The sequence below is a fragment of the Schistocerca piceifrons genome, chromosome X (genome assembly GCF_021461385.2).
Source record: "Schistocerca piceifrons isolate TAMUIC-IGC-003096 chromosome X, iqSchPice1.1, whole genome shotgun sequence".
Lineage (NCBI taxonomy): Eukaryota > Metazoa > Arthropoda > Insecta > Orthoptera > Acrididae > Schistocerca > Schistocerca piceifrons.
In genome coordinates, this window is record NC_060149.1 from 150,400,259 (window position 1) to 150,414,581 (window position 14,323).

A 14,323-nucleotide genomic window follows, 5' to 3' on the forward strand; every position below is an offset into this window, starting at 1 on the left:
TTTGGCTAATTACACACCATTTTCAGTAAAAAATCTCTTTGTATTGTAGTCGCCATTTTTAGTGTCGAGGATAAATGGGTTTGACCAAAACCGGTTGAGAAGTCGACGACAGCCAGTACTGATTACTGCCTAAGTAAAACTGACAATACGTTCGTCTACAAGAGATACGTTTAAAAACAAAGAGTAAACAACACACATTTCGGTAGTTACAGGGCTAGAATGAGAAAACAATACCAGATGCTTGCATGCTGTACTCGCACTGTGGTCTAACATACTTCGACCAAACAAATACACTCCGGTCACTGCAGACAAGCTCCATAAAATACTGAATAAAGCAATTATTTATGCGATCGACATTATTTTTCTCCTCAAAATTTGAAAATCTGATTGTAGGCGTACAAAGGAACAAATTGCTTATATTTTTCATTTTTTTACAGTTCTTCCGCAGTAGACTGTCAAAATAGAACTTTTGTTGGTTTATTGTATATGCATACAATTTAAAGCTTTTGTCATCTCTTTGGTGACTGATCTTCAGAACTTTTGAGTAAACTGGTGAGATGCGGATTATAATTGAGAATCCGACGTGTGAGTGCAGGCAGCGTGGAGTTAGGTGTCTGCGATCTCCGTGGTCTCGGGGTCGGAGCGTTCCTCCACTACGGTGTCCAGCTCCAGCGAGGGGAAACCACGGCTGAGCGCCCTCTCGCTCCTCAGGCTCACGGCTCGCGACGAACGGTCCGACCCTGTAAAACAACGATCATTGATTTCTTGCAGCTCATTGACACTGAAACGCCAGAGAAACTGTTACAGGCATGCGTGTTCAAATACGAGATATGTAAACAGGTAGAATAGAATGCTGCGATCGGCAACGCCTATACAAAACAACAATTGTCTGCCACATCTGTCAGATCGGCTACTGCTGCTACAATGGCAGGTTAACAACACATAAGTGAGTTTGAACGTGGTGTTATAGTAGGCACACGAGCGATGGAACACAGCATCTTCGAGGTAGCGATGAAGTGGGGATGTTTCCGTACTAGCATTTCATGAGTGTACCGTGAATATCAGGAATCCGACAAAACATCAAATCTCCGACATCGCTGCGGGCGGAAAAAGATCCCGCAAGAATAAAACCAATGACTACTGAAGAGAATCGTTCAACGTGACAGAAGTGCAACCCTTCCGCAAACTGCTGCAGATTTCAAAGCTGGGCCATCAACAAGTGTCAGCGTGCGAACCATTCAAAATGGTTCAAATGGCTCTGAGCACTATGGCACTTAACTGCTATGGTCATCAGTCCCCTAGAACTTAGAACGACTTAAACCTAACTAACCCAAGGACATCACACACGCCCATGCCCGAGGCAGGATTCGAACCTGCGACCGTAGCGGTCGCGCGGTTCCAGACTGTAGCGACTAGAACCGCTCGGTCACTCCTGCCGGCGCGAACCATTCAACGAAATATCATCGACATGGGCTTTCGGTGCCGAAGGTCCACACGTGTACCCTTGATGACTGCACACAAAGCTTTACGCCTCGCCTGGGCCCGTCAACGCCGACATTGGACTGTTGGTGACTGGAAACGTGTTGCCTGGTCAGACGAATCTCGTTTCAAATTGTATCGAACGGATGGACGTGTATGGGTATGGAGACAACCTCATGAATCCATGAACCATGCATGTCAGCAGGGGACTCTACAAGGTGGTGGAGGCTCTGTAATGGTGCGGGGAGTGTGCAGTTGGAGTGATATGGGACCCTAATACGTCTAGATACGACTCTGGCAGGTGACAGGTACATAAGCGTCCTATCTGATCACCTGTATCCATTCACGTCCATCGTGCATTCGCCGGCCGGAGTGGCCGAGCGGTACTAGGCGCTACAGTCTGGAACCGCGTGACCGCTACGGTCGCAGGTTCGAATCCTGCCTCGGGCATGGATGTTTGTGATGTCCTTAGGTTAGTTAGGGTTAAGTAGTTCTAAGTCTAGGGGACTGATGACCTCAGAAGTTAAGCCCCATAGTGCTCAAAGCCATTTGAACCATTTGAACCATCGTGCAGTCCGGCGGACTTGGGCAATTCCAGCAGGACAATGCGACACCCCACACGTTTAGAATTGCTACAAAGTGACTCCAGGAACGCTCTCCTGATTTTAAACACTTCCGCTTGCGCTTGGATGCCTTGCAATGTTCTGTTCAGAAGACATCTCCACCCTCTCGTAATCTTACGGATTTATGGACAGCCCTCCAGGATTCATGGTGTCAATTCCGTCCAGCATTACTTCAGACTTTAGTCGAGTCCATGCCATGTCGTGTTGCGGCACTTCTGCGTGCTCTCTGGGGCCCTACACGATATTAGGCAGGTGTACCAGTTTCTTTGGCTCTTCAGTGCATTACAATACAAAATGTACAGGAAGACATTGCAAATGAGTAAGACAGTGTCAAAAATGGAATGTCTTTTATCTGGGATAACGCTGCGACGGCAGAACTCGGAACCTGTAGGACGAGAGTTTCGAATCATTTTGTATTTTAGAGCACATTTTACATTATCGAACGGGTGGCAGGCACCGTTTGTTTCTACAGGCAAATTTTTAGATGGCACAGCTGACAACACACGTAATATAGAAAAAGTTACTTCAGAATTTTAATTTTAACACGTAAAAGCTATTGTTTACATTCTTATGTAAAATGGGTACAATGCTGACCGTTAAAATTGAAACACACCGAAGCTGGCATTTAACACCGTCAAATCTGCATATGCTTTCATATGCAAATGATTAGCATTTTGAGGCAACCGCACAAAATCCGTAGGGGTAACGCCATTTTTATTGACTATATATAAGCTTTGATTCAGAAATCGTATTTGAATGTTGGTGGTTACTTTAGAATATCGTGTCGAAGGAGAAACGTATGCCAGAATGTGTCGGAATCAAACAGTGGTAGGCTCGTGGTCTATCGCTCCGCGATATTGCTGCTCGCTTCAGCTGGAATCTCATAACTGTGCTGGTATGACATCTACATCTACGTGATTAGTCTGCTATTCACAATAAAGTGTCTGGCAGAGGGTTCAATGAACCACCTTCAAACTGTCTCTCTACCGTTCCACTCTTGAAAGGCACGCGGGAGAAACGAGCACTTAAATTTTTCTGTGCAACCCTGATTTCTCTTATTTTATCGTGATGATCATTTCTCCCTATGTAGGTGGGTGCCAACAGAATGTTTTCGCAATCGGAGGAGAAAACTGATGATTGAAATTTCATGAGAAGATCCCGTCGCAACGAGAAACCCCTTTGTTTTAATGATTGCCACTCCAATTCACGTATCATGTCTGTGACACTATCTCCCCTATTTCGCGATAATACAAAACGAGCTGCCCTTCTTTGTACTTTTTCGATGTCATCCGTCAGTCCCACCTGATGCGGATCCCACACCGCACAGCAATACTCCAGAATAGGGCGGACAAGCGTGGTGTAAGCAGTCTCTTTAATAGACCTGTTGCACCTTCTAAGTGTTCTGCCAATGTATCGCAGTCTTTGGTTTGCTCTACCCACAATATTATCTATGTGATCGTTCCAATTTAGGTCATTTGTAATTGTAATCCCTAAGTATTTAGTTGAATTTACAGCCTTCAGATTTGTATGACTTATCGCATAATCGAAATTTAGCTGATTTCATTTAGTACTCATGTGAATGGGCTCTGAGCACTATGCGACTTTACTTCTGAGGTCATCAGTCGCCTAGAACTTAGAACTAATTAAACCTAACTAACCTAAGGACATCACACACATCCATGCCCGAGGCAGGATTCGAACCTGCGACCGTAGCGGTCGCTCGGCTCCAGACTGTAGCGCCTAGAACCGCACGGCCACTCGGGCCGGCTCATGTGAATAACTTCACACTTTTCACATCGATGGTTTCAGGGAGACGATACTCACTCGACGCAGTGCGAGATCTCAAAGCCTAGTGACGAAGAGGACAAATACACTGACGGAAAAAAGCGACACCAAGAACAGTTGTGCGACATAAACAGTATTTGGTAGGCATGTTTCTACATCAGGAAGATGATTTCTATTCAGATTTTACGCCAGTCGCATAAGAGTGACGCTAGCAGCGACACTATGAGGATGCAAATCAGGTTTGCTTTAACTACACGCTGTAGCGGTTGTGAGCGTTAGTTACCTTTGAGACTGGACACAGTGAGTTGGTGTTAGTCAAGAACGCTTTTAAAGCGACAAGGTTCCATTATCAACATCTCACTGAGTTTGAACGGGGTCGTGTATTGGGGCCAGGAGAACGTGGATGTTGCTTCTGCGATGTTGCAGAAAAACTTGGTAGGAGTGTAGTCACGGTACTTGATTACTAGCAGCGGTGGTCACGGGAATGTACGGTCGCCAGAAGACCGGGCTCGGGACAGCCACGCCGCCCTACCGAGAGGGAAGACTATGGTATTTGGCGTACGGCTCTACATCGTACTGCATCTGCAGCAGCAGTTTGAGCAGCAGTTGGCACAACAGTTACAAATCGGACAGCTCCGAGCCAGACAAAAAAACCACCGCTCTTTTCGACTTCAGTTTTATCAAGCGAGAGCTCATTCGAGGGCAGTGTGGAGGTCTGCAGCGTTTGCTGATAAAAGCCGGTTCTGTCTCTGTGCCAGTGATGGTCGTGTGTTGTGGTTGAAAGGAGACCAGCTCATTCGAGGGCGGGGTGGAGGTCTGCAGCGTTTGCTGATAAAAGCCGGTTAGTCTCTGTGCCAGTGATGGACGTGTGTTGGTTGAAAGGAGACCAGCTCATTCGAGGGCATGGTGGAGGTCTGCAGCGTTTGCTGATAAAAGCCGGTTCTGTCTCTGTGCCAGTGATGGTCGTGTGTTGGTTGAAAGGAGACCAGCTCATTCGAGGGCGGGGTGGAGGTCTGCAGCGTTTGCTGATAAAATCCGGTTCTGTCTCTGTGCCAGTGATGGTCGTGTGTTGTGGTTGAAAGGAGACCAGCTCATTCGAGGGCAAGGTGGAGGTCTGCAGCGTTTGCTGATAAAAGCCGGTTCTGTCTCTGTGCCAGTGATGGTCGTGTGTTGTGGTTGAAAGGAGACCAGCTCATTCGAGGGCAGGGTGGAGGTCTGCAGGGTTTGCTGATAAAAGCCGGTTCTGTCTCTGCGCCAGTGATGGTCATGTGTTGGTTGGAAGGAGACCAGCTCATTCGAGGGCAGGGAGGAGGTCTGCAGCGTTTGCTGATAAAAGCCGGTTCTGTCTGTGTGCCAGTGATGGTCGTATGTTGGTTGAAAGGAGACCAGCTCATTCGAGGGCGGGGTGGAGGTCTGCAGCGTTTGCTGATAAAAGCCGGTTCTGTCTCTGTGCCAGTGATGGTCGTGTGTTGTGGTTGAAAGGAGACCAGCTCATTCGAGGGCAGGGTGGAGGTCTGCAGGGTTTGCTGATAAAAGCCGGTTCTGTCTCTGCGCCAGTGATGGTCATGTGTTGGTTGGAAAGAGACCAGCTCATTCGAGGGCAGGGAGGAGGTCTGCAGCGTTTGCTGATAAAAGCCGGTTCTGTCTGTGTGCCAGTGATGGTCGTATGTTGGTTGAAAGGAGACCAGCTCATTCGAGGGCAGGGTGGAGGTCTGCAGGGTTTGCTGATAAAAGCCGGTTCTGTCTCTGTGCCACTGATGGTCGTGTGTTGGTTGGAAGGAGACCAGCTCATTCGAGGGCAGGGTGGAGGTCTGCAGCGTTTGCTGATAAAAGCCGGTTCTGTCTCTGTGCCAGTGATGGTCGTGTGTTGGTTGAAAGGAGACCAGCTCATTCGAGGGCAGGGTGGAGGTCTGCAGCGTTTGCTGATAAAAGCCGGTTCTGTCTCTGTGCCAGTGATGGTCGTGTGTTGGTTGGAAGGAGACCAGCTCATTCGAGGGCAGGGTGGAGGTCTGCAGCGTTTGCTGATAAAAGCCGGTACTGTCTCCGTGCCAGTGATGGTCGTGTGTTGGTTGAAAGGAGACCAGCTCATTCGAGGGCAGGGTGGAGGTCTGCAGCGTTTGCTGATAAAAGCCGGTTCTGACTGTGTGCCAGTGATGGTCGTGTGTTGGTTGAAAGGAGACCAGCTCATTCGAGGGCAGGGTGGAGGTCTGCAGCGTTTGCAGATAAAAGCCGGTTTTGTCTCTGTTCCAGTGATGGTCGTGTGTTGGTTGAAAGGAGACCAGCTCATTCGAGGGCAGGGTGGAGGTCTGCAGCGTTTGCTGATAAAAGCCGGTTCTGTCTGTGTGCCAGTGATGGTCGTATGTTGGTTGAAAGGAGACCAGCTCATTCGAGGGCAGGGTGGAGGTCTGCAGGGTTTGCTGATAAAAGCCGGTTCTGTCTCTGTGCCAGTGATGGTCGTGTGTTGGTTGGAAGGAGACCAGCTCATTCGAGGGCAGGGTGGAGGTCTGCAGCGTTTGCTGATAAAAGCCGGTTGTGTCTCTGTGCCAGTGATGGTCGTGCGTTGGTTGAAAGGAGACCAGCTCATTCGAGGGCAGGGTGGAGGTCTGCAGCGTTTGCTGATAAAATCCGGTTCTGACTCCGTGCCAGTGATGGTCGTGTGTTGGTTGAAAGGAGACCAGCTCATTCGAGGGCAGGGTGGAGGTCTGCAGCGTTTGCTGATAAAAGCCGGTTCTGTCTCTGTGCCAGTGATGGTCGTGTGTTGGTTGTAAGGAGACCAGCTCATTCGAGGGCAGGGTGGAGGTCTGCAGCGTTTGCTGATAAAAGCCGGTTCTGTCTGTGTGCCAGTGATGGTCGTGTGTTGGTTGAAAGGAGACCAGCTCATTCGAGGGCAGGGTGGAGGTCTGCAGCGTTTGCCGATAAAAGCCGGTTCTGTCTCTGCCCCAGTGATGGTCGTGTGTTGGTTGAAAGGAGACCAGCTCATTTGAGGGCAGGGTGGAGGTCTGCAGCGTTTGCTGATAAAAGCCGGTTCTGTCTGTGTGCCAGTGATGGTCGTGTGTTGGTTGAAAGGAGACCAGCTCATTTGAGGGCAGGGTGGAGGTCTGCAGCGTTTGCTGATAAAAGCCGGTTCTGTCTCTGTGCCAGTGAACGTGAGCCACCGATGCTGCAGGGCGTCAAAGTTACAGACGCCGGCGCCCTTATATATATATATATATATATATATATATATATATATATATATATATATATATATATATTGTCAATGTCTGTCAGAATGTTCATTAGAGGTTAGAGTATCGCAAAAAAATTTGAAGTAAATCGGCGAAGTACTTTTCGATGTTCATGGTTATAACATTGAAAAACGCCTTGCCTTGTTTCAGAACATCAGGACATTGAGGGTCTATGGAAAACGTGTCGTTTTTGTACAATTATTTGTAAGAAAAGGACTGGAAATATCACATTGGTGGGTAAATAATATCCATATTTGGTTAATTTCGTATTACAATTTTGCATACTACGAAGGTATGTTGTTTCAAGACGTCGGCGCATTGAAGATTTATCGAAATCGCGTCGCTCTTGCTACGACTTCTTATAACTGAATGTCAGCAAATGACATATCAGCAGTTATAGCCTTCAGGATATCGTAATATGAAACACGTAGTCCTGCATATACAGTTTCACTGTAGTGTAGTGGACAGAGGTTCGGAGTTGCGAAGTGAAATGTAGTTGATTCCCGTTCTGATACATCCAAATATTTTTCATTCATCTTCCAGCTTTCTAAAAGATTCTGGGATATTCTTATTAATTTAATGGAAGTATGTACCGTAATATTCGATTTTTTATATATATATATATATATATATATATATATATATATATATATATATATCCCATGAACCATGGACCTTGCCGTTGGTGGGGAGGCTTGCGTGCCTCAGCGATACAGATAGCCGTACCGTAGGTGCAACCACAACGGAGGGGTATCTGTTGAGAGGCCAGACAAACGTGTGATTCCTGAAGAGGGGCAGCAGCCTTTTCAGTAGTTGCAAGGGCAACAGTCTGGATGATTGACTGATCTGGCCTTGTAACAATAACCAAAACGGCCTTGCTGTGCTGGTACTGCGAACGGCTGAAAGCAAGGGGAAACTACAGCCGTAATTTTTCCCGAGGGCATGCAGCTTTACTGTATGATTACATGATGATGGCGTCCTCTTGGGTAAAATATTCCGGAGGTAAAATAGTCCCCCATTCGGATCTCCGGGCGGGGACTACTCAAGAGGATGTCGTTATCAGGAGAAAGAAAACTGGCGTTCTACGGATCGGAGCGTGGAATGTCAGATCCCTTAATCGGGCAGGTAGGTTAGAAAATTTAAAAAGGGAAATGGATAGGTTGAAGTTAGATATAGTGGGAATTAGTGAAGTTCGGTGGCAGGAGGAACAAGACTTCTGGTCAGGTGACTACAGGGTTATAAACACAAAATCAAATAGGGTGAATGCAGGAGTAGGTTTAATAATGAATAGGAAAATAGGAATGCGGGTAAGCTACTACAAACAGCATAGTGAACGCATTATTGTGGCCAAGATAGATACGAAGCCCACGCCTACTACAGTAGTACAAGTTTATATGCCAACTAGCTCTGCAGATGACGAAGAAATTGAAGAAATGTATGATGAAATAAAAGAAATTATTCAGATTGTGAAGGGAGACGAAAATTTAATAGTCATGGGTGACTGGAATTCGAGTGTAGGAAAAGGGAGAGAAGGAAACATAGTAGGTGAATATGGATTGGGGGACAGAAATGAAAGAGGAAGCCGCCTGGTCGAATTTTGCACAGAGCACAACATAATCATAACTAACACTTGGTTTAAGAATCATGAAAGAAGGTTGTATACATGGAAGAACCCTGGAGATACTAAAAGGTATCAGATAGATTATATAATGGTAAGACAGAGATTTAGGAACCAGGTTTTAAATTGTAAGACATTTCCAGGGGCAGATGTGGACTCTGACCACAATCTATTGGTTATGACCTGCAGATTAAAACTGAAGAAACTGCAAAAAGGTGGGAATTTAAGGAGATGGGACCTGGATAAACTAAAAGAACCAGAGGTTGTACAGAGATTCAGGGAGAGCATAAGGGAGCAATTGACAGGAATGGGGGAAATAAATACAGTAGAAGAAGAATGGGTAGCTTTGAGGGATGAAGTAGTGAAGGCAGCAGAGGATCAAGTAGGTAAAAAGACGAGGGCTAGTAGAAATCCTTGGGTAACAGAAGAAATATTGAATTTAATTGTTGAAAGGAGAAAATATAAAAATGCAGTAAGTGAAACAGGCAAAAAGGAATACAAACGTCTCAAAAATGAGATCGTCAGGAAGTGCAAAATGGCTAAGCAGGGATGGCTAGAGGACAAATGTAAGGATGTAGAGGCCTATCTCACTAGGGGTAAGATAGATACCGCCTACAGGAAAATTAAAGAGACCTTTGGAGATAAGAGAACGACTTGTATGAATATCAAGAGCTCAGATGGAAACCCAGTTCTAAGCAAAGAAGGGAAAGCAGAAAGGTGGAAGGAGTATGTAGAGGGTCTATACAAGGGCGATGTACTTGAGGACAATATTATGGAAATGGAAGAGGATGTAGATGAAGATGAAATGGGAGATATGATACTGCGTGAAGAGTTTGACAGAGCACTGAAAGACCTGAGTCGAAACAAGGCCCCCGGAGTAGACAATATTCCATTGGAACTACTGACGGCCGTGGGAGAGCCAGTCCTGACAAAACTCTACCATCTGGTGAGCAAGATGTATGAAACAGGCGAAATACCCTCAGACTTCAAGAAGAATATAATAATTCCAATCCCAAAGAAAGCAGGTGTTGACAGATGTGAAAATTACCGAACTATCAGCTTAATAAGTCACAGCTGCAAAATACTAACACGAATTCTTTACAGATGAATGGAAAAACTAGTAGAAGCCAACCTCGGGGAAGATCAGTTTGGATTCCGTAGAAACACTGGAACACGTGAGGCAATACTGACCTTACGACTTATCTTAGAAGAAAGATTAAGGAAAGGCAAACCTACGTTTCTAGCATTTGTAGACTTAGAGAAAGCTTTTGACAATGTTGACTGGAATACTCTCTTTCAAATTCTAAAGGTGGCAGGGGTAAAATACAGGGAGCGAAAAGCTGTTTACAATTTGTACAGAAACCAGATGGCAGTTATAAGAGTCGAGGGACATGAAAGGGAAGCAGTGGTTGGGAAGGGAGTAAGACAGGGTTGTAGCCTCTCCCCGATGTTGTTCAATCTGTATATTGAGCAAGCAGTAAAGGAAACAAAAGAAAAATTCGGAGTAGGTATTAAAATTCATGGAGAAGAAATAAAAACTTTGAGGTTCGCCGATGACATTGTAATTCTGTCAGAGACAGCAAAGGACTTGGAAGAGCAGTTGAATGGAATGGACAGTGTCTTGAAAGGAGGATATAAGATGAACATCAACAAAAGCAAAACAAGGACAATGGAATGTAGTCTAATTAAGTCGGGTGATGCTGAGGGAATTAGATTAGGAAATGAGGCACTTAAAGTAGTAAAGGAGTTTTGCTATTTGGGGAGCAAAATAACTGATGATGGTCGAAGTAGAGAGGATGTAAAATGTAGGCTGGCAATGGCAAGGAAAGCGTTTCTGAAGAAGAGAAATTTGTTAACATCCAGTATTGATTTAAGTGTCAGGAAGTCATTTCTGAAAGTATTCGTATGGAGTGTAGCCATGTATGGAAGTGAAACATGGACGATAAATAGTTTGGACAAGAAGAGAATAGAAGCTTTCGAAATGTGGTGCTACAGAAGAATGCTGAAGATTAGATGGGTAGATCACATAACTAATGAGGAAGTATTGAATAGGATTGGGGAGAAGAGAAGTTTGTGGCACAACTTGACCAGAAGAAGGGATCGGTTGGTAGGACATGTTCTGAGGCATCAAGGGATCACCAATTTAGTACTGGAGGGCAGCGTGGAGGGTAAAAATCGTAGAGGGAGACCAAGAGATGAATACACTAAGCAGATTCAGAAGGATGTAGGTTGCAGTAGGTACTGGGAGATGAAAAAGCTTGCACAGGATAGAGTAGCATGGAGAGCTGCATCAAACCAGTCTCAGGACTGAAGACCACAACAACAACAACAACATATATATATACAGGAAGTCTGACTATTATAGTTACTAAATGAAGAGGCGAGTAGAGGACAGTGAAACAAGAAATTCATCCTAATAAACGTAGGTCCAGGAGCCAGTGGTTTCGCTGACACGATGTATTACAACAGGCCATGAAAGAAACGAATTACTATAAGTGTTCCAGATGGCCACCGTTCATGCAGCCTTCCTCATCGGAGCCCGTATATGGGCGAAAACTCCAGGCATTTTCTGACTGCATTGACAACCATTTACAATGCATTCCCACAGCTCATCGACACTATCAACAGAGATGGAATACACCTAATGTTTTAAATATTACCACGCAAAATAATTCAACTGGTTCAAGTCACCGCTACGGTCGCAGGATCTTATACTGCCTCGGGCATGGATGTGTATGATGTCCTCAGGTTAGTTAGGTTTAAGTAGTTCTAAGTTCTAGGGGACGGATGACCTCAGAAGTTAAGTCCCATAGTGCTCAGAGCCATTTTTTTGGTTCAAGTCAGGGAGGACATGGTACTGGTGATGCACAACCGATGCACTTGTCAAAGATTCGTGCTACGTATGCCCAAACAGCCACACGAAAGCGTGCCAGTGCACTCTCATGTAGCCGGCCTTGGTGGCCGAGCGGTTCTAGGCGCTACAGTCTGGAACCGCGCGACCGCTACGGTCGCAGGTTCGAATCCTGCCTCGGGCATGGATGTGTGTGATGTCCTTAGGTTAGTTAGGCTCAAGTAGTTCTCAGTTCTAGTGGACTGATGACCTCAGAAGTTAAGTCCCATAATGATCAAAGCCATTTGAACTATTTGAACTCTCATGTATATACCACATATGCAAGTTTATACCATAAGGAAGATCATCCGAATACTCTATTAGCTTGTGTTGCAGGAAGTGCAGGTGCTTACAATCAGCCAGATAGGAAATGTGGCGCTATCAGTGGATCTGGAACGACACCGTCCGAAACGTTAACGGAAAATCGCTGCTGATGTGCAGTATCAAGGATAGTATATGGATTCTCATGTCTCGGCTAAAGCATGTTTAAATTGTAAATAACATGTGCACGAGGAACTATGGATCATTTCAACATTGTCTAAGGATCCATTGGCAGAAGGCAACCCATGGTGGAAAGTCAGGAGCACATTTTCTGCATGAGATGGGTTCAACTGTCCGTCAGGTAGTATCCGCCAAATAGCGGATGGCGAAACGCGTTCTGTTGCACCAGCCTTCTGGTTCTTGTGCCCATTCTTGGTCTACCTTTATGTTGCACTTAAATGAACCGGTCTCACGCATATGCTGATGGGACCTAGGGGACACTCTGTAGTCTGTCTGTCTTCTGCAAATACGCGTCGAGATGCAATCGTGCTGCCTCCCGTTGCACTGGCAGTAGCACGCCCACAGATGAAGTGGATGTCAGCTATATTCTCCATCTGAAAATGTCTATGGAGCCATGGTAACCGCTTTAAATGCTACAAGTGCTACAGATGCATACACGTACGCCACACACGCAGACACACACACACACACACACACACACACACACACACACACACACACACACACACACATGTACACACACTTACATGAAGTAGAGAAAATTTAAAAGTAATATTGCTGTAAATAAATGACTTTTTGGCTTGATCAGAAAGAGAGCTTGTACTACTTCTAAAACGATATTTTGCACTTGCTAATTTGAAGCCTTATATTTCATATGTAAAAAAAAAAAAATCACCAACTGAATGGAAGCAGTGATATAGTAAAAATAACGTTAAGGTTTTACTAAAAGCTGAGAATGGTGAAATAATATTTATCTGATGTGGCTGACAATTGTAAATTTGTATCACACTACAGGCTGTTTCAAAAACATGGAGCGTACTGTCAAGGAAATTTTTGTTGTTTCAATGGGTGTAGCCTAGGGTTTCAGAAAATCGCCGCTAGATGTCATTCGATGCATCTTCTCAGTTCGCAAACATTCAGAAATAAGATGGCGTCAGCTCAACAGAAGGTTTTTGGTGTGCTGCAGTTTTCAAATAATGAGACAATGATTTCGGTCTAGCGTGCTTTACGTCGGCGTTTTGATATTGATCCGCCTGTACCCAAAAATATTCGAAGAGAGAGGATGCTTGTGCAAAGATATGAGTCCAAGTCGACCTCGAACTTCTGATGGCATGATGGAAAGAAATCGGCAAATATTTTAGAGGAGTCCACGAAAGTCTACTCGCTCCCAGCCACGATCGCATTACCTACTGGCATCTCAAACACTGCCCTCCCTCCTTCCTTGAAGTTCTTGCCGCCCACTACAACGTAATCCTTTCCACCGGCTTCTATCCCGACATGTGGAAAACCTCCTGCACCCTGATGTTCCCCAAACCTAACAAGCCACCACCTGATGTTTCTTCCTATCGCCCTGTATGTCTCTCCTCAGTGTTGAGCAATCTCTTGGAGTCCATCCTTACCCAGCGCATCCATCACCACCTCCACCGACACCACCTCCTGCCCAACACCCAATGTGGCTTTTGACCTTCCTTCTCTGCTGACATCCAGCTCCTACGCGTCACCCATATCCTCTCCCTCCAGATTAGCTCCTGTCGCTCCACCATTTTCGTATCCCTAGATCTCAGAAAGGCCTACAACCGCGTATGGCATCCCAGTTTCCTGTTTAAACTCCAGATCTATGCCCTTCCTATCAACTATGTCTGTCTGATTGCCTCCTCCCTCTCCCGCCGCCACTCTTACGTTACCACCCATAACACAGATTCCCACACCTTTTACCCCTCTGCGGGTGTGCCCAAGGGCTCTACCCTTTCCCCTCTCCTCTACCTCCTCCACACAGTGGATATGCTCCAGCCCCTCCCCCCCTCCCAGTTCATTTCTTACAGCATGCTGATGACACCGCCTTCCTTACCGTTGCTCCTAGCCGTCAATGGTCCCATCGCCTTTTCCAGAATCACCTTGGCCTTTTTGCCACATGGTGTAACCAGTGGCTTGAAAAAATCAATCCTTCCAAGACCCAGGCAATCATTGTAGGTCATACCATTCGCTCCTTCTGGCTCCTTGATTTTTCCCTCACCATCTGTGCCTGTCCTGTCTACATCACTCTCAGCCTCACCTACCTTGGACTCACCATTGCCCGCCACCTCACCTGGATCCCTCATCTCTACTCTATCCAGTCCAAAGCCCACAACTGCCTCCATCTCCTGGCCTAGCATGGGGGTTGAAACCCTCTACCATCTTCCACACCCACAAATCTTTGATC

The 14,323-nt window shown here is 45.9% G+C and overlaps 1 protein-coding gene across 1 annotated transcript in view; it reads right to left on the minus strand.

The window, feature by feature from the left end:
• Window positions 1-463: 463 nt before the first annotated feature.
• Window positions 464-14,323, minus strand: part of LOC124723205 — a 1,036,184-nt gene continuing 1,022,324 nt past the window's right edge. Inside the window, exon 5 of the mRNA XM_047248396.1 lies at window positions 464-740. Coding sequence (XP_047104352.1) covers window positions 607-740 — 134 coding nt within the window. The 3' untranslated portion in view covers window positions 464-606. The remainder of the gene's footprint in view (window positions 741-14,323) is intronic.